The sequence below is a fragment of the Chiroxiphia lanceolata genome, chromosome 4 (assembly GCF_009829145.1).
Source record: "Chiroxiphia lanceolata isolate bChiLan1 chromosome 4, bChiLan1.pri, whole genome shotgun sequence".
In the NCBI taxonomy this organism is placed as follows: Eukaryota; Metazoa; Chordata; class Aves; order Passeriformes; family Pipridae; genus Chiroxiphia; species Chiroxiphia lanceolata.
Genome location: NC_045640.1, coordinates 74196320 through 74213860, shown reverse-complemented (window position 1 = coordinate 74213860; position 17541 = coordinate 74196320). Strand labels below are relative to the sequence as shown.

At 50.1% G+C, this 17541-nt stretch overlaps 1 protein-coding gene across 2 annotated transcripts; it reads left to right on the top strand.

The window, feature by feature from the left end:
• Positions 1 to 1094: 1094 nt before the first annotated feature.
• On the top strand, positions 1095 to 16963 carry SCARB2 (scavenger receptor class B member 2). 2 transcript variants are annotated; one of them, XM_032685598.1, is made up of 13 exons: positions 1095 to 1304; positions 5096 to 5253; positions 8511 to 8658; positions 9791 to 9979; positions 10701 to 10792; positions 11032 to 11151; positions 11691 to 11869; positions 12059 to 12177; positions 12773 to 12846; positions 13962 to 14013; positions 14654 to 14812; positions 14942 to 15012; positions 16053 to 16963. In XM_032685598.1, exons 1-12 carry the CDS (start codon positions 1188 to 1190, stop codon positions 14969 to 14971), a joined length of 1437 nt encoding a protein of 478 aa, XP_032541489.1. In that variant the 5' UTR covers positions 1095 to 1187; the 3' UTR covers positions 14972 to 15012; positions 16053 to 16963. The 2 variants fall into 2 exon arrangements, with proteins under 2 accessions (XP_032541489.1, XP_032541488.1); XM_032685597.1 differs by lacking the exon at positions 14942 to 15012.
• Positions 16964 to 17541: the final 578 nt, after the last annotated feature.

Here is a 17541-nt window from a genome sequence, read left to right as displayed (position 1 = left end):
AAAATTTCTCCATTGCACTGTTTCAGCAGCCGTGGAAAATGTGTTTCATGTGCTGCAGGAGGAGCGAGCTCCTTGTAAACATTGTCACTGCAGCTGGTCCCCACCAAAGGCCAATATTTTATGGTGGAAGGGAAGGTTTATGGTTTCAGAGAGAGAATTCCCATGGAAGACTCCTTCTAAAGGGAGAATTCTACTGCTGTAGTTACATTAGCTTTTAAAACCAGATTCTAATTACGTACTCTCTTGCTTGGGGGTTTTGGTTGTGGGTTTGTTGGGGGTTTTTTGAGTGCTAATGATGAAACAGGACTAAGAACAACACTCTGGAATGGGAATCTAAATAAAAACAAGCTGCCAGAACAATTTTTTTTATTATTTTTTTTTTTTTATTACTGCCTGGGTGGAACCACAAAAGTTCTGGTCTTCCAAACAACTGTGAAATGTGACCTCAGAAGCTTTTCTAAACAAAAATACCCAGAAGGGCACATGTTAACATAACACTGTTACTGCAATCACAATGACAGGAAGAAAAATTTATAAAGGAAAATTATTTCAGTCCATCTCAGCAGGAAATCCACCTGATGGGCCACTCGCCCTCTGCTAGGGAAGGCATTATTTGGATCAGGCTGCTGCTGGCAAGCTGCCAGTCTCGTGATTTGGAGAGGGAACTGACTCATGGGCTTGGGAAACGCTAATGCCGCTGGAAGCTCGGTGATGGCACAGGAGCCCTGTGGCAGCTGAAACGCGTTGTATTGTGGCATAATCCGATCCCTGGGAAGCTTCACGTCCCCTACAAGTTTTTTCCCCTAACAATCTGGCCGGAGAATTTTTTCCGCTCGTTTCCCAGCAAAGCCCGTGACGATGCACGGAGCGAGGCGCACTAGCAGCTCCCGTCGCCGGCACACGGGAAGATTCCGGCTGCGCCAGGGCCGACGGGCAGGAAGCAAACCTTCAGTTCTTTCGGGACACATTCAGCCTTTCCCGGTGAGCCGGGAGAGCATCCCCCGGGAGAGCATCCCCCGGGAGAGCCGCGGTCCAGCCCCGCGGGGCGGAGGCGGCGGCTCCTCCCGGCGCGGGCAGGCGGGGCCCGGTGTCCGCCCGCCCCCGGAGCCGGAGCCCGGCGAAGCTCGGGGTGTCCCCGCTCGGCGGCGACGGCGGCAGCAGCAGCAGCAGCAGCAGGAGCCGCAGCCATGAAGTCGCTGTGCCTCGTCACCGTGGGGGTCCTGGCCATGACGCTGCTCATCGCCAGCATCTCCCTGCTGGTAGCGCACGTCTTCCAGACGGTGGTGGATCTGCAGGTGAAGCAGGTGAGAGAACGCGGCCGCGCGCCCGCCCCGCTCCTTGTTTACCGCTTTATTCCCGCTGAAAATAGCCCTGGGAGGGAGGGAGCGGGCTGGCTCCCTCCTTGCACCAGCCTTGGTTGGGGGGGCAGGAGCATCCCCGGGCAGTGAACACCCCCGTGCCCAGTGACAGCCCCCCCCCCCCCCCTCGGGCAGTGAACCCCCCCTGCCCCCCCCGGGCTCAGAATGGAGCTCACAGTGCACTGGCCCCTGGGCTGAGTAGAGATTGGGTGAATATGCATAAAAATCATCCCTCTTGAGGCTGTGGTGCAGCAGCTGCAGCGAGGAGGCCTCTCCAGAGCAGGAGCACACAGGGGGAGCAGGGGACGCCAAAAGCACCCTTCCTTTCTGCCATTCCTGTTATAGATTTCTCGCAGCCTGCTCTGCTGCTCCGTTTACAGCTGCCTCTGGAGCACGGCCAGAGGTGCCATGGGCTGAAGCACGTGGTGTCTCCCAGGCTGGGTGATGGCAGCAAGGCATTGCACCCTGTCGTTCCACGCTTGGGGACACCCATCCTGGCCTTGCTGGGGGTGCAGAGCCCTGCACTATTCCTGCTCTGCCTCTAGGCTTTTGTTTCTCTCCCAGAGTGGCTCCATGCATTTATCTTGTGCTCCAGTGAGGAGGGTCAGCTCTGTTAGGAACTCCCTGTGTAAATAAACAATGATTTCTCTTCCTGGCCTGAGGAATATCATCTTGGCTCTTCTGACAGAGAGACCAGCATTGTGAACAAAAGCAGGGGTTTGACAAGTGCTGTCCTCTTAACTGGTGACCAGATCACCTGTGATCTCCTAACCTACTGTTCTTCCCTTTGGACCGTGGACAGGGAGTATTTCCTGCCACAGAAACCGTGTTGTCTTAACTTAAATCAGTTTGGGTTTAGTGCCATTTTAGGTCGGCAGTGAGCTTACAGCAGGTCCTGGCGCTTTGAGATGTGCCCGTAAACTTCAGCACAGCTCCATCTCCCGGGCCTTGGCTCTCCTTGGGAAGGAGTCTGCCATCCTCTGCATCCCAGAATTCTACTTTCAGGTCCATTTCATCCAAAGAGCAGCGGGGTAGGAGCAGTGGTTTGGTGGAGGACTGCCGGGAATTAGGCGTGATCCTCCTTACGCGCATTATCTCCTGGCTGCTGCTCCTTCCCCGGAATGGGGGGTTATGTAAGAGCAAGTTGGTGTTCGCTCAGCAGGGCTTTCAGTAATGCAGGATAAAGTTTCCAGAGCTCAGTCCTTTCCTGCTTGCTGCTCTCCGGCTCGTCCTGGCATAGGTCTGGATTGCAGGGAATGAGGCGTGCTGGCTCCCCCGCCGACTGCCTGCTGGCCTTTTCCAGGATCCACACCACACACAGGCTGTGGAAGTGCAGCTCACAGCCCCAGAGCAGTGTGCTCCCAGTCACTCTGCTGATCCGGCTGCTTTCCACATGTGCTTTATCCCACATGAGCTTTTCCTCGTTTGTGTGCAGTCTAGAAAGCTGCTGTCTCTTGTGTAACTGCGTGTGTAGCTTAGAAAACCTTGTGCAAATAGACAAATCTCGATTTGCCTTTGAAATGGGGCAAGACCTCAGCTTTTGCAAGCAGTTCCTGTTCCTTTGAGGGCTTTCCCAGCCATCCTGAAGCAGAGCTGACTCGCAGGGAAGGGCTGTCTGTGCAGTCTCAAGTGCAGCTGAAGTGCAAAGCTTTATTTTGGAGCAACTGCAGCCCCTGTGTGTCCAAACCCAGGACCTGTGAACCCCTGAGGATGGCTCTGCTTTCAGCAGGGGGTTGTGTACAGCACCCTTTCCAGCCAAAGGCAGGATCTTGGATTACAGAGGGGGTGTGGGAAGAGTGGGAAATCCAACCAGGTGTCAGACTTCACATCCCTTTTAAAATCCCCAGGCAGATGTGTAGTGGCAAGGACAGTGGGAGCACCTTTCCCAGAAGGTGTTCAAATCTTCCCAACTTACTCTTTGTTTTATTTGTGGTTTTATTTTTGTGAATTAAAAGTGCCATCCCAGATCAGGTGTCCAATACCTGTTTGTTGTCAGGGCCTAGCACCTGAAACTCCAGAAAATAATGGGAAAGAACCTATAATGAACAAGAATAAATCAGCTGCCCCCAGGAGAAAGGCCTTCTCTGCAGTGTTGCCTTGTGCTCTCTGTTGGGTAGATGCCTACGTATTTTTTGCAATAAATATGCAGTTCATGAATATAACCTAATATTTTATGTAGATATGCTGGTCTGAACACTTACCTGATCACCTTAAAAAGTTGCAATTAAATTCTGCCGAAGATGAAGACATGAAAGCACATCTTGGAATTAAAATGTTTTGGAGTTCCAGGGGAAAAAAAAAAATGGAATTTAATAGAACGTTCAGTACCATTTCCCAGCATCGCTACCAGTAAGTTGTATTTGGGTGGGAAAGCTCCCTTTTCATTTCCTGTGTGTGAAGAACAGTCAAGACAAGGAAACACCAGTGAATGAGAGAGCTGCAAGTTCAGGGCTGGCTGGTAAATGCAGCCAGCAGGAAGGATGCTTTGCAACACTGGAAATGAGCATGGACTCCACTTGTGAAGGAGAAGCCCTGATGTCCTTGTAATATCATGTGATAGACCCAAATATCCCTGGTAACAGTTGGTGAAAATCAGAAGAAAAGAGCCTACCCTATTTCATTATTTGAGGGGTTTTTGGGAGTCAATCTGAACCAGCTCTAAAATAACATTAATTTTTGTGATGTGCACAGAATACATGGGTTTTAATCCTTAGGAGAAACCAGTCTGCAAATGCAAAGTGCCACTGGCTGGGTTGGCTTTCGCTGCCATTCAGCAATAGTCTTGCCATCCCAAGCTCCTGCCAATAAATTTGTCTTTGAAACAGTCTTCTCTTTATCTAATCCTTCAAAATTAAGGTCTACATAGAGAGAAAGCGGCTCCTTAAGTGGGAAGGCCAAGAATGAGCCCTGAGGCAACTGTGGCTGATAAGACCCCATAAACAGCAACCAAGAGCTGGCAGCTGCCCAGCCTGCCCTGCTTTTGAGCTTCCACTTACAATATTTGACTTGTTTGCTCTGAAGAATAAAAAGAACAAGTGTTGATGAGACCCATTTAATTGCAAATCATTTCCCCCCCCCCTTTCTTCCGCCTACAGGTGATGTGGTTTTCAAAGACAGAGTTTTCTTTGTGCTTATTCCTGGAAATTCACTCTGTGAGCCAGATTTCCCTTCGTGATTGCTGCAGCAGTACCCGGTGTTATTGCTGGGTGAAAGGCCTTGATTTTGGTGGTGGTGATGCTTCGTGTTTGGGGTGACTTTTGTCTAAAATGGGATGGTAATAAAATGAGGGATTGAGGCCTGTGTTATGGAGCAACATGACAGGAGCGTTTGTGACTTTCTGTATAACGTGCTGATAGGTGAGGGAATTAGTCTTTCATTTCTCAAGTGCTTCTGTTATAAAACGATGATTTATAGCTTTGATTTTGTAGGGCCACATTTTATTGGTTGCAGAACAGACTGACAGACTGTGGGTCTGGAGATGCATGTGCTGCCATTGCTGTAGGAAAGTAATTAAAGGCAGAGGGCAAAGAATCTTGGCCCTATTCCAAGACCTTGGAAAGGTATGAATCGTAGGACACATACAGGAAAGGAGTTTCTGTCACTTGCAGGTTTTCCTCTGAAAAACAAAGCCTGATTGCTTTGGAGACAGAATCTCACGGAATTCCTCCCTTTCCTGTAAATATCATCCAGCATCTACATTAGCATTATCAGCTAACCTGTCTTTTCTCTTGTTCCAGGGGACAGTATTGAAGAATGGCACGGAAACCTTTGAAGCCTGGGAGGACCCTCCTCCCCCAGTCTACATGCAGTTCTACTTTTTTAATGTGACAAATCCTTTGGAAGTGCTCCAAGGTGCTAGTCCTCTTGTAGAGGAAATAGGACCATACACCTACAGGTAGGATCCTTTCGCTGTTTTCAGGTGTCATGAAAGCTGTTGTGTGTGAGAGGAAGCCAAAAAGTGGGATCCAGAACACTTGGGATCCCATTCTAGGAGAAAACCTGGCTGTTAATGTGGGAGGGAAAGTTGATCCAGGGGGGCATGGTCACACCCCACTCAGCCAGTTGCAGATGAAGCCAGTGACTTCTGTCAGATTTTGGGCGAGGTTTTGCTGGTGTGCTGCTGTTCCTCAGCTGCTGAACGAAGAGGAAGCTGTTTGCATCCTGGCCTGCTGTCTTGTGAGAGAAAAAACAGTTGGGTGATGTTTGAGAGTCTGGGGAGAGGAGTGTTGCATAAAAAGAGTGTGACTCCTGCTCACTCAGGAATTAGTTCCCAGCCGAAGTTGCGCAATCCACGTTGGTGAAATGCGGCCAGAGAAGCAGTTGGAGTGGTACTTCAGGGATCTTCCTCAGCCAACCCTCACTGTAAAACCTGCTTAGGTTTTAGAGTTGTCTTTACCTAAGCTGCAAAATGACCAGAATCTGTTGGTATTTCAAAAAAATACTAGGGAACGAAAGCGAGAGCCTTGGTCTCTGCGGTATCTCCTGCCTTTCCGTTTCTTCCCTCCCACACCTCAGCTTTGTTTCTGCCTCTGCCAACAGTCTTTTCCCCTATCTCCTCTGCATTCCAGTCCTGTGTCTGTTTAGGCCTGGCAAACTCCACGTGGTACTTTGGCAAAATCTCTGGTGTTACATAAACCAGAGAAAAGATCCACAAGCTTTCAAGTTCCTAAATTTTCCCTTCGGTGTGTGTAGTGTAACGCTGGTCCTTGGTTCTCTGTGTCTGGAGGATTAAATAGGGGCAGCTCCAGGGCTAACAGAGCTGCGGGAAAACACACAGGCTGGTGCTCAGTCCCTTTGCCAGCTGCTTCTTTCCCCTTTCCTCAGCTCCGAGTCTGTGCCGGCTGTCCCGCATAGCCCAGTTTGGGAAGCTGCACCTTATCCATGAAGGAGCTCCATGGGATGGATGGGGCTGGTGGTGTGCTGGCCGGGTTGGGCCGTGCCTGAGGGAAGGCCCAGCCTAAGCTTGGTTTGCTGGGAGAGCCTTTCCCTGCATCCCACGCCACAGCCCCAGCTGTTTGTGTGTTTGTGTGAGGGAGGGAGGGAGGCTGCGCGTTCCAGTTGCTTCTGGCTTGTTTGCTCAGCGTGACATGTCCGGACAGGATTCCCTGGTGCTGTGCTCTGTCTGATAGAGGAAAGTTAGGAAGTGGAGCTCCCTTTTCCAGCAGATCCTTTAATCCCTGCCTAACTGTCGCTGCAGCAGCCTGTCAGCAGTGGGTGGGAGGAGAGGAGGCGTGTGGGAGCAGAGGGAGCAGGGAGGATGTTGCAGCCATACTGCACGCTGGAGCCAGGGAATAAATACCCAGCTGCTCTCACAGGCCCCGTGTAGCGAAGCACTGAAGATTCATTTAGGTTTAGCACGTGGCAGAACACCCCAAAATGCCTTAACATGAAGCACATGGCTCCGTGTTTTTATAAACCAGGGTGTTTGGGAAAGGCTGGAAGTGAACTGGGCCAGAGAAGCAGAGGAAAAACATCCGGTGAGCGACAGAGAGGAGGTGGGAGGGCTCAATGGGGTCTCTTCCTGCAGCTCAGAATTTTGACCAGCGTACATTGCAAAGCAGTTGGTGCAGGGGTAGATTCTGTAACAAAAATGCAGTCGTGCTGCTGTTTTTAAATGATGGAAGTTGAATTGGCAGCATGTAAAACAGCTAATTATAAAGTGCAAGCTGCTTATCTGCCCGAGCCTGCTGAGTCCCAAAGAACACTGGAATATTGTCTGGTCTTGCACACATTTACAGCTTTCTGTCTTTAATATCTGAGAGCCTCCTACTCGTATCCCTCATCAGGGAGTATTATTTTCCTCTCCAGAGCTGGAAACGTGTCTTAGGTTACCCCCGGCCTATTTTAGGAAGGCATTTCACAACTGTCCATTTCCATCCCCTCAGTTCCAGCCCTGGGGTATAAAATAGATTGCTGTCCAAATCAGGCTGGAAGTGTAGATACGCTGTTTGGGTAAGGAGGATGGGAAGTGGTTGGTTTCTAACAACAATAGTTCTGTGGGCCTTTCCAGTTTGCTTTCAATTTGAAGGACTGGAGCAGGGTAGTGCAGCCTGTTGTGAAGCTGCATTGCTGGATGTGGTGCAGCCAGAATAGAATCTGGGATCTGAACTGAATGCAGAACAGCAGAGCACAGGGGCTGGCACAATAATTCACCCTCACGTCTTGTGACTTGACTTTTACCCAGGCAGCAAAGCAACGAGAACGTCGCTCTTGAGTGAGTGCAGGGTTAGGAAATACAGGGTGTTGCTCTTCATGTGGGTGCCGTGAGCAGCCAGCCTTTTGCCATTTCTCTTTTGGGGTTTGCTGGAGACACGTGTGTGGCTCATGCTGAGCCTGAGCCAGCCCGTTCTGCAGAGCTGCAGACTTCTTGTTCGTAGAATGGTAATGGCAGTGAAAATTGAATTATGCTTCTGACATGTGTTTCGGGGTAATTAAGGCCTGACTTCCTCATCAAGCCAGCAGGTAGCAGTTGATGTTTCTCGCTAATTGGACTGGTTTGTCAGCAATCCTGAGTTTTATTCTGCTGTCTGAATACTTAGACAGGAACAGCAGCAACCTCCCAGGCCATGGGTAGCGCACAGCAAAAATGCAGTCGACTTTCTCTCGTGTCCAGGATTCCTGGCTGAGAATTAGAGGAGAAGAACTGAGTGTTGTTCTGTGGATGTGTCACATGTCAGCCCAGAAGTCCTAGTGCCTAGTGCAGTGAATCCAGCTGAAAGATTCTGGTAGATTCTTAGGTCAGGGCACTGAGGCTTACGTGGAGCCTGCATCTGCCTGGGAGTGAATTATACCTGCAGCAAAGAGGCAAAAATTTCATTTTCAAACTGTACTTCAAGGGCAATCCCCTATATGGTGCCTCCAAATTCTTCTGTACCATCTGAAATTGTTCTCCTTCCTTGGAGGTTTTTAAAGATGAGGCAGAAATATGAAATGGAATTATCACATGGGATGGCATTTTTGGAAGTGCCCCATGAGGTCTGACTCAGCTCACACTGACACAACAAGGAGCTTGTGTCAGTGAGGGAACCTACTCCCAAAGCACTGAAAATCCCACCCTTTCTGTGCTCAAAGCACTAGAATAGCCATAATTGAATTGCAGTTAATGCTGTGGGAACTTGTTTAATTTGATTAGAGAACTCTCTTGTTTTTCAGGGAATACAGGCCAAGAGTCCACGTTCAGTTTTTGGACAATGGGACCAAAGTGTCTGCTCTGAACCCAAAGACTTACGTATTTGAACCTCAGAAGTCAGTTGGAGACCCTGAAGTGGACCTGATCAGAACAGTAAATATTCCTGCAGTGGTGAGTTCTCTTTCATTCCTGCTTGGAAATCGTCCTGGCACACTTCAGAACGAGCAGCTCCTTGCTTCCTCCTGTCTCTGCCTTTGTGGTAGATAAGTGGGATTGGAGAACAAGAGAGGCAGCTCATGTCTGGGGCAGGTGCTGCTCTCAATTTTGGGTTGGGCTGTTGTGGGGTTCTTATTTTGTTCCTCCCTCCCCTCACAGCTCTGCAGGGTTGGTGCTGAGAGCTGGCAGAAATCAGGCTTGCTGGTTTGCCATGAGTAAGTGAAACTAGGGAATTTGCAGTGTCAAGTGCTTAGGAGGATCTTTGACTTCTGAATGGGAAAGTTAGGAATGTCTGGGGGTATGTTGTCAGAATTGCAGAAGTTGCCTCCAAGTCTGCTGCTCAAACTGAAACAAAACCGCAGCAGGGGAGTTTCAGACAGGGCTGGATGAAAAGGACCTCTCAGAGTGAAATGAAGGTTAAAAGATGCACCCCTAAATCGTGTTAGGTAAAAGAAGGTGTCATTTTGGTGAGCAGAGGCAGACCATTATTTTGGTCTCAGAAAGGATTAGCATGAGAACAAGCAGATCTAAAGCTGTCACTGCTTCCTGAGGAAATCAGACTGCACTCAAATACTCAGGTGTGTGACTAAGCCTTTACTCCCCATCCCAGTTTAACTTACTTCAGGTGCAGGGTGCAGTCATCTCTACTTTTTCCCCAGCTTTGCCAAAAATGTCTGATTTTATGAATGGCTACAAAAATGCCCTGTATATAGTCGTAGATAGGACTTAGCTTACTGCAAGTTGGAGACGGTGCAGACGCTGCGTTTTCAGTTCCTCCCAGGCACCTCAGTGGTGGTCAGGATTATCTCTCCTTCAGATTTTTGGCTGGGATGTACTGTAACAGGCGGCAGGAGAAGAGCTACAGGTTGGTTTGCCCAAAGAAATGCCCTTCTTTCGTTACTGCTCACTTAAAGACATGTTGCAAAGCGACATTGTCAGCTGGGAAGGAAATAAACATTTGCATTTGGGGGCAGTGAGTATCGTGAGACGCGCGCGGTGCCGAAGCGTGCCTGCCTTTGGCTGCAGCTGGTATGACTTGCTGCCCAATAAACCTGACCATGGCTCCCTCTTTCCAACCCCCTGGCAGACTGCCATGGAGTGGACCAGGTCGACCCCTCTCCAGTTTGCCACGGAGGTGCTGCTGCTGCTGTACCAGGAGTCGCTGTTCACCGTGCGCAGCGTCCACGAGCTGCTGTGGGGCTACAAGGACCGGCTCCTGTCCACCATCCACGTCCTGCACCCCGAGATCGACCCCGTCTTCGGGCTCTTCAATAAGGTACCCAAATGGCCAGACTCGATGGTGCTTTAGATGGGGAGCAGTGCCACTGTTACAGAGTCGCTGTGGTCAGCCAGCTGGGAGGGATGTGCCTGGACTGGAGCTGCGGGGGTAGCAGGATGTTCCCTCTTTGGTTTGGCTCTGTCTGGGCACTGGCTGTGAGTGTTTTATCTGTTTATGCACTTTATCAGGTATGGATAAGCTTTCCAAGGGCAAACCCTTCCACTGTTGCCTGGATAACTCGGGCTTTGTGGGGCTGGTTGTGCAAACTCCTAGGAGATCTTCCTGACTAATTTTCTTAGTAATGGATTGAAATTGGATGTTATTTCTGTGCTGGAGCCATTTTGGTCCAGTCCCCACTTGATTTTGGGTTGTGAGGACTCCTAGTTTCTCGGAAATGTCGGCAGTGCTCAGGTTATTTTCTGTGGGGTTGTTTTCTTGCTGAGGGCTGTTTTTTCAGGGCCAGTTTTCCAAGGGAGAAAAGGCTCGTCTGGTGTTGTATTTCCTGCCCTTGGGAGGTGTAAGAACCTTGCCCAGTCACTTCCACCTCGTTTGTGTTTAAAGTGGAGTTGAATGAGCTGCACAGACCTCAGGGGGAGTCCATCACTCCCGGGGTGGATTTGAAGTGATGGCATCTCAGACTCCTGCCAGCCCCTTGCAGTGGCCAGCCAGGTGTCACAGGATGAGTGGAGGGACTGAAAACTCCTGCCTCTGTTTGCAGATGAATGGAACCGATGATGGAGAATATGTTTTCCTGAGCGGGGAAACGAACTACCTGAACTTCTCCAGGATTGTGGAGTGGAAAGGAAAAGAGTAAGTTTTTCAGCGTGGTGTGGCCTCTGTCAGAACCTGCCCCTTGCTTGCCTGGCACCAGTTTAAAGAGGCTGTAGATGCAATTTAAACCCCTTTGAAATCCCTTTTCTTGTTAGCAGAGTTGAGATAAGAGGACTCAGCGCTGTGCGGGTCTGATTCTCGTTTGCCAAGAGCTGGCACTGCCTGACCGCTGCACAAAGATCTTTCAGCCCTTGCTCTCTTTTATTCCTTTCCTTCAGGTCCCTGAGCTGGTGGACAACAGAGGGGTGTAACATGATCAATGGCACAGATGGGACATCCTTTCACCCACTGATTAGCAAAGATGAGAACATTTATATCTTCTCTTCTGATTTCTGCAGGTGAGGAGAAGACACCTTAAGACTTTAAAGCAGAGCATTTGTATCCATTTCTCCTGAGGTTTGTTGTTTAGACTGGTGTTTTTCCTTCCCTGATTTCATTTAACAGTTGTGGTGTGAGGGATGAGAGTGTTACAACAAAAAAAAACAAACAATCTGCAGCAAGTTAAGGATGTGCTATTTCAAAATGAAGATAAGGGGAAAATTTGGAAGCTGAGTGGAAAGACAGACTGGACTGCCTTGCAAGGCTAGTAACAAGGGGAATGGAAGGATTTATGGGAACCTTCTTTCCTCCAAAATCTTTCTCTGTGCCCTGCTTTTTTTAGAGAACCCACTTTGCCCTCTTCAGAGATTCATGCCTTGATGCTGTTTGAAATGCAACAAGAAGCAGAAAATCCTGGTGTTTCCTTCCTTACGTTCCACCTTGTCTCCTCCCTCGCCCGTTTCCCGGTCTGTGGAGAACAAAACCGATCCGAAATCAGATGTGTGTTAGTCTGAACTCAGGACTAGCCAAACCTGGGCCTGGCTTTGCTTCCTTTCAGGTCTCTGTACCTGGTGTACGACAGCTCGGGAGCCGTGGCGGGCGTCCCCACCTACCGCTTCGTGCCCTCCTCCATGGTCTTTGCCAACACCACGGTGAACCCGGACAACGCCGGGTTCTGCATCCCGCCGGGAAACTGCCCCGGCACCGGAGTCCTCAACGTCAGCATCTGCAAGCAAGGTGTGTCCCCAGGGAAAACTTGGCTTGTCCTGGAGACAAGGAGTTGGTTTTGTAGCTCCAGAGTGGGCTCTTCCCTTCGCTGTAAATGGCACAGTGGCAACGGTTCTGAGGCCCTCAAAGACTTCCCTGAAACCTGCTCTGCCTTTTTTTTTTTTTTAGGTGGTGACTTTCTGTGTTTTCTCATTCCAGGTGCTCCAATATTTCTGTCAGCTCCACATTTTTACCAAGCGGATCCAAAGTTTGTAGAGGACATACAGGGCATGCATCCCAGCAAGGAATACCATGAGACTTTTCTGGACATCAATCCTGTAAGTGCAGCCTTTTTTTCAAGGGTTCTGTGGACGAATCCAAGCACCTCCTTGGATGGGGTGTATCGATTGTAGTCCCATTGACCTCAAGGAGTCTGTACCAGTTGCATGATGCTGGATGGAAAGGGAAGATCCCTCTGGGCGGTTTGGGTCAGCTGTCCTGTCCCTGTCCCCTCCCAGCTTCTCCCCCACCCTCTGCCTGTGAGAAACACAAAAGGCCTTGAGGCTGTGCAAGCACAGCTCAGCAATAACTAAAACATCCCTGTGATGTCCTGCCACCCAGCTACTATGGAGCAAGTGAATTCTCTCCCAGCTAAAACCAGTACCACAGTGACCTCTACGCCCACACACACGAATGTGGGTCGAGGAAAAGAGCACAGCCATGACCTGCCTGGCTCGGGGAAACAGTGCTCTGACTCATCAAGCTGTTATGTGCAGCTAAAGCGGGAGGAAATTCCACAGTTCTCCTCTTGAGGTCTACTGCAGATGCTGCTGGGTGTCTGGTTTGGTGCCAGGTTCTTGCTGTGTTCTCGTAGTTCTTATTCTTTTGTGTTTACTCTGGTTTTTTTTGACGCTGATCTCTGTTGTTCCCCAGCTGACAGGGCTCGTCCTGCGGGCAGCCAAGCGCATGCAGATCAACATTCACGTCAGAAAATTACCTGAGTTTTTGTAAGTGTTCCCTGCTGCCTGGTGGATGTCTCAGGGCTGATTTGGCGTTCAGAATTAATTCCATCTGCAGTGCCCAGATGGAATATTGGTTGGAGAGAGCAGGTGTGAGAGAGGGAAATCCAGCTGAATCTCAGTTACAAGAGGCAGTGTCCCCTCTTCCCACAGATCCAGTAGATTTTGCAGTTCCAGCTGCAGAGTAAAGGCAGTATTCAAGAAGGGCAGGTAGATCAGGTACAGAGAAGTGTCTTACCTGTGACTGCATTGGTATCAGAGAGAGAAATCTTTGCACTCCAGCTTTGGCAGTCAGGGCAATCCTGCAAATGGGAACAGTGTAGAATCCCAGGTCACATGTGAGTAAAAATCCCCATTTTTATTTGATAGCAAGTGTGCTCTGCTGGTTTTCTGGGTGTCCCAGTGTGAGGGGCACGTCCCCAGATTGCAGCTCAGCTGTGCAGAAACACAGTCCCCTTCATCCTATGTCTTCCTGACACCTTGTTTTATTTGTAACTGGTGCTGTGTGGCAGCTATTCCTCCTACTCAGCTGATGTTTACTGGCACAGCTTGGCTATAACAACTAAAGAGTATTTTTTCTGGCCAATCCCCTTGGGAGAGTCAGAGATGTTCCTTCAGAACAGCAGCACCTTGTTTCCCAGTGCCCAGGAGCTGCCACAGTAACAACTTCTGCCTGAGCTGGGATTCCATGTGTGCCAAATGTTGAGGGATTTTTGCTGCTGTGCCCGTGTTGCTTGGACAATAGTTCCTGTGTTTTACAAATAGGAGTAACCTCCAAAGTCAGCTTAGCTTCGCATTCCTGCTGCCTGGCACGAATCTGTCACTCAGTTAGGAATGAACTCCGTGTGGATCCCTCTCATTCTCTCCCCACCAAATCCCCAAAAATGCCACTTCTCCAAATCCAGAACCTGTGATTCACCTCGGAGACTGAGCTTGTTCTACCCCAGTAAGGGAGGTGAAAGCCAACGATAAAAAGCAACAGCCCAGAGGTTTTTTAGGGACACTTTCCTCATTCGCTGTTCTGTCATAATCTGTCTTCACAACCCTCAAGCTGAAAAGTTTCCAAACCTTAATTTTTGGTTGTTGTTTTATTTTTGACGCAGTGAAACGGGCAACATCCGAACGCTGGTTTTCCCGGTGATGTACATAAACGAGGTAAATAGCTCTGTCCTGCCCTGGCAGCCTTGTGTTTGTGCTTGCAAAAACACCCTCTGTGAGCCAGCCTGAAAAGAAAATGCTGCTTTCCTTGTTGTTTTATACAGTGACAGGTAGGAAGCTGTTGCTGTTTCTTATCTAACACACCCCTGCTGCTTGTTGACCATAGCGTTGAGTTCAGCCCTGCAGAACACCCTCAGTCAGACATTCCTTTTGGTTTCAAAGGAACTGGCCACAAGGAAAAGGGGGATGCTCGGGTGAGGAGGAGGGAATTCACAAGATGACACCTTTTTTTGATCCCTCTTTTGTGAATATTCCTGTGCTGTGGTTGGACCACTGAATTAACTGGATTCAGAGAGGACTCTAGGGGACTACTTTTCATGATGCACACCAGTATTCCAGCCTGTATTAGTCCATTCCTAATCCAAAAGTTAAACATCCCAGTTTTCCTTGGAAATACAGACCAGGTGATCCCTCTGGCCCCTGGAAGAATTCTTGGAAGGGGAATATGTGAGGGTGCAATGAAGCAGTGATGGAGAGCTGAGGGAATGTTGTTTCCCTGCCCTTCGCAGAAGTGATCTTACATAAAGAACAGAAATAAGTTCTTTCTCTTTTTTTCTTCTTCACCTCTCTGCTCCAGAGTGTTCTGATCGATGAGGCCTCTGCCAGCAAACTCAGGCACGTCCTGCTGGAAGCCAGTGTTGTAACTGGAATCCCCTTCGTAATCATGGCTCTAGGAATTGCCTTTGGGATAGTTTTTACCGTGCTGGTGTGCAGGTCCCGGGGGACAAGTGAAGAGGTAAGAAGCACTTGAACTTCCTTGCTGCCCATCTGCCTGTATTTGATTTTCTTTTGGTCGATTTGACCCGTTTGGTGTCTCTCTGCACGCGTTTTTATATGTTGTTTTTGTTTAAAATGACCTTTCCAGGGAGGGGAAGTTTTAATAGACTCAGAATAAACGCGCCAAAGCAAAGGAATGGAGTTAATCTAAGAAACCTGGTAAGGCAGGTCGTGTGTCTGTGCCTAATTCCCCTGCCAACAGCAGTGAAAAATAAATCAGCCTGTCTAGAGGACCCTGAAGGGTAACGTGCAAAAATCTGAGGGCAGGTTCAGTTGGCAGTCTGTCAGTGTTCTCAGTAGAGAAGCAGCCGCGTTGTGCCAGCGGATTGTTTCTGAATTTATGGCCAAAAGACAGCTGAATTTCACAGACAGCAGCCTGTAGAGAGTTTTCTCTGAAGAGTTTGTAAATCCGTTTATGAAAAGTTCTGTCACAAGGTGTCACGCTGGCATTAACGTGCTTGTCAGGGTGAAAGCTGGTGCCAGAATTTCACCCTAACAGGCAAGTCAGTGGGGTTCAGATGACACAAACTGTGGAGCCTTTGTTTAGAGAAGTAGCCTGGGTACTCTAGGAGGCTGTTTTGTCCTTGTAGTTGCTGTGGGCTTAGCGTGGTCTTGTGTGTTTAGTGTTCCCTGAGTGCTGCCTTACAACCTCCAGAGCACCCAGCCACCCCTCTAGATCAGTGGGTACCATCACATCCCAGTGGAACTGTACTCCAGGCTCCTTTAGAGGAGAGGCTGGTCCTTTTTCCTTGGAGCTTTGGAGCCTGCCTGTGTTATCAGCAGCTCAGAGAATCAAACTGTCCCGTTGCCCGAGGCCTGTCCCAAGCATTCCTGCCCCACCCTACATGTACAGCTCTCCTGGATGTGCTGGAACGCTCCACGGGGATCAAAATGACAAAGGGACACCTACATTCCATGTTTTTTCTGCTTTGCTTTAGTTGCTTTTCCTGCAAATAAAGGTAATTCAGCAGTATGTAGCTCTCCTTGTGATCCCCCGGGTGGTTCTGGCCTTCCATCCTCTGTCAGGTGCTACAGCAGGTCCCTGCCCAAGCTGCCACCCACACTCCAGTGCTTTTTTAGGAAATTGTACTTAGCAGTAGGAGCCAAGAGCTTTTCCCTTCCCTGCCTGGGGTCTGGGCAGCCCAGCTGGAGGCACTGTCGTGTGCCACCTTTAAATTGCTGTGGTTTTTCTCTTCCAGAGTACTGAGGAGGAGAGGTCCCCGCTCATCAGGACGTCTTAGTAGATTTTCTTTACCATGTGAGCTTGGAGAATGAACTCTTAGAGCTGAGCTAACACCAACTACCACTTCCCAGCGTGTCCCCTGCGGAGACACGGCCGTGTCCACATCACTTTTTGTGGGACAGAGCTGGAAGAGAACCCGCCCCGTCGGCCAGGGAGGAGGCTTTTCTCGCCAGCTGCTTTAAAACTCCATTTTAAAACTGCTCCAGACCCTGCTTTTCTCACCCCTGCCCTCTGTGTGTACACATGGGGGGCCATAACCACTGTGTGGGCGGCAGCACACCGGCCTCATTCCCTACGGAAACGACACGGGAAGCCTCTGCAAACGGCCCTCTGGGAACACAGCAGGCTCCTGGGTAGCCCCGGGGACAAAGGACAGTCCTGCTGGTGGTGTCTCTGCTGTAACTTAGTCCCCAGTGTTTGTTACTCATGTCCTTTACAGCACTGGTGTGTCACTAACCCCAACCAGAACTTCGTGCAGCGCCGGTGGCTCCAGGGTGGAACCAAACGGCTGGAAACGCTTTTCCACACCCACCTCCCGGCTGTCCCCACCGTGCATGTTCGCCAGGCTTTCGTCCTTGGGGTGTGGGGTTGTCCTTCAGCTTAGAAACCCACGGCTCGGCGTTGTTCCTGGGGCGGGGGGGGGCACAGAGCTGGGGGGTTTGGCCTGGGGGTTTGGGGTGAACTGGGCGTGTTTGGGATGGGAGCAACCCTTCCGTGTTTAAACGTGGACGGGGGCCCGGCAGCTCCTCGCACTGTTTTTTACTTGTCAAGCACAAACTTGTTTTAAAAATTGCAAGTTGTTGTTGGGTTTTTTTTCTCGCCCCCCTCTGCCCCCAATTAAAAGACTGTTCTCGTGTGTTTCCATTAGACAGTGAAACGTGTTTTAAAAAGGTGTTATTGTCTTCTGACCAGGGGCGTTTGGGGTTTGCACTGGTTGGGTTTGGGGGGGTTGTCCTGGCTCGTGCTCCGGTGTTATCCCTGCGAGGCTGGTGAGGGGCTGGAATGGAATTCCCAGAGAAGCTGTGGCTGCCCCATCCCTGCGACTGTCCAAGGCCAGGCTGGACGGGGCTTGGAGCAACCTGGGATAGTGGGAGGTGTCCAAAGGAATGGGGCAGGGAGGGGGACAGCGGGAACTGTGTCTCCAGAGTGAGAGAATCCAGGGAATCCCGCGGGAGGGGACACAGGGATGGGGAAATCCCGGCCTGGGGCGACCTGTAGCTGAGAATACTTTTTCATTTGTAATCCCTGTTCAGCCCAAAGAAGGGCATTTTTCTCCCTTCGATACACGGGGAAAAGAGCTCTTTGGGTTTATTAACGTTAATTATCCCTTTCTTTCCCTGTCTCCCATGGTACAGTCCCCCGTCCTCCCCCCCCTTCCGCCGCCCGCGATGGTACAGCCCGCTGGCGCGCGCCGATTACGTAAGCGCCCGGCGCCCGCGCGTCGG

What these genes read in the sequence shown, in the direction of transcription:
- SCARB2 (XM_032685597.1), top strand. Translation starts at nt 1,188, where the DNA reads ATGAAGTCGCTGTGCCTCGTCACCGTGGGGGTCCTGGCCATGACGCTG. An exon ending in CAGTAAATATTCCTGCAGTG is followed by an intron (nt 8,659 to 9,790) that starts GTGAGTTCTCTT and finishes ACCCCCTGGCAG; the next exon opens with ACTGCCATGGAGTGGACCAG. An exon ending in TCTTCGGGCTCTTCAATAAG is followed by an intron (nt 9,980 to 10,700) that starts GTACCCAAATGG and finishes CTCTGTTTGCAG; the next exon opens with ATGAATGGAACCGATGATGG.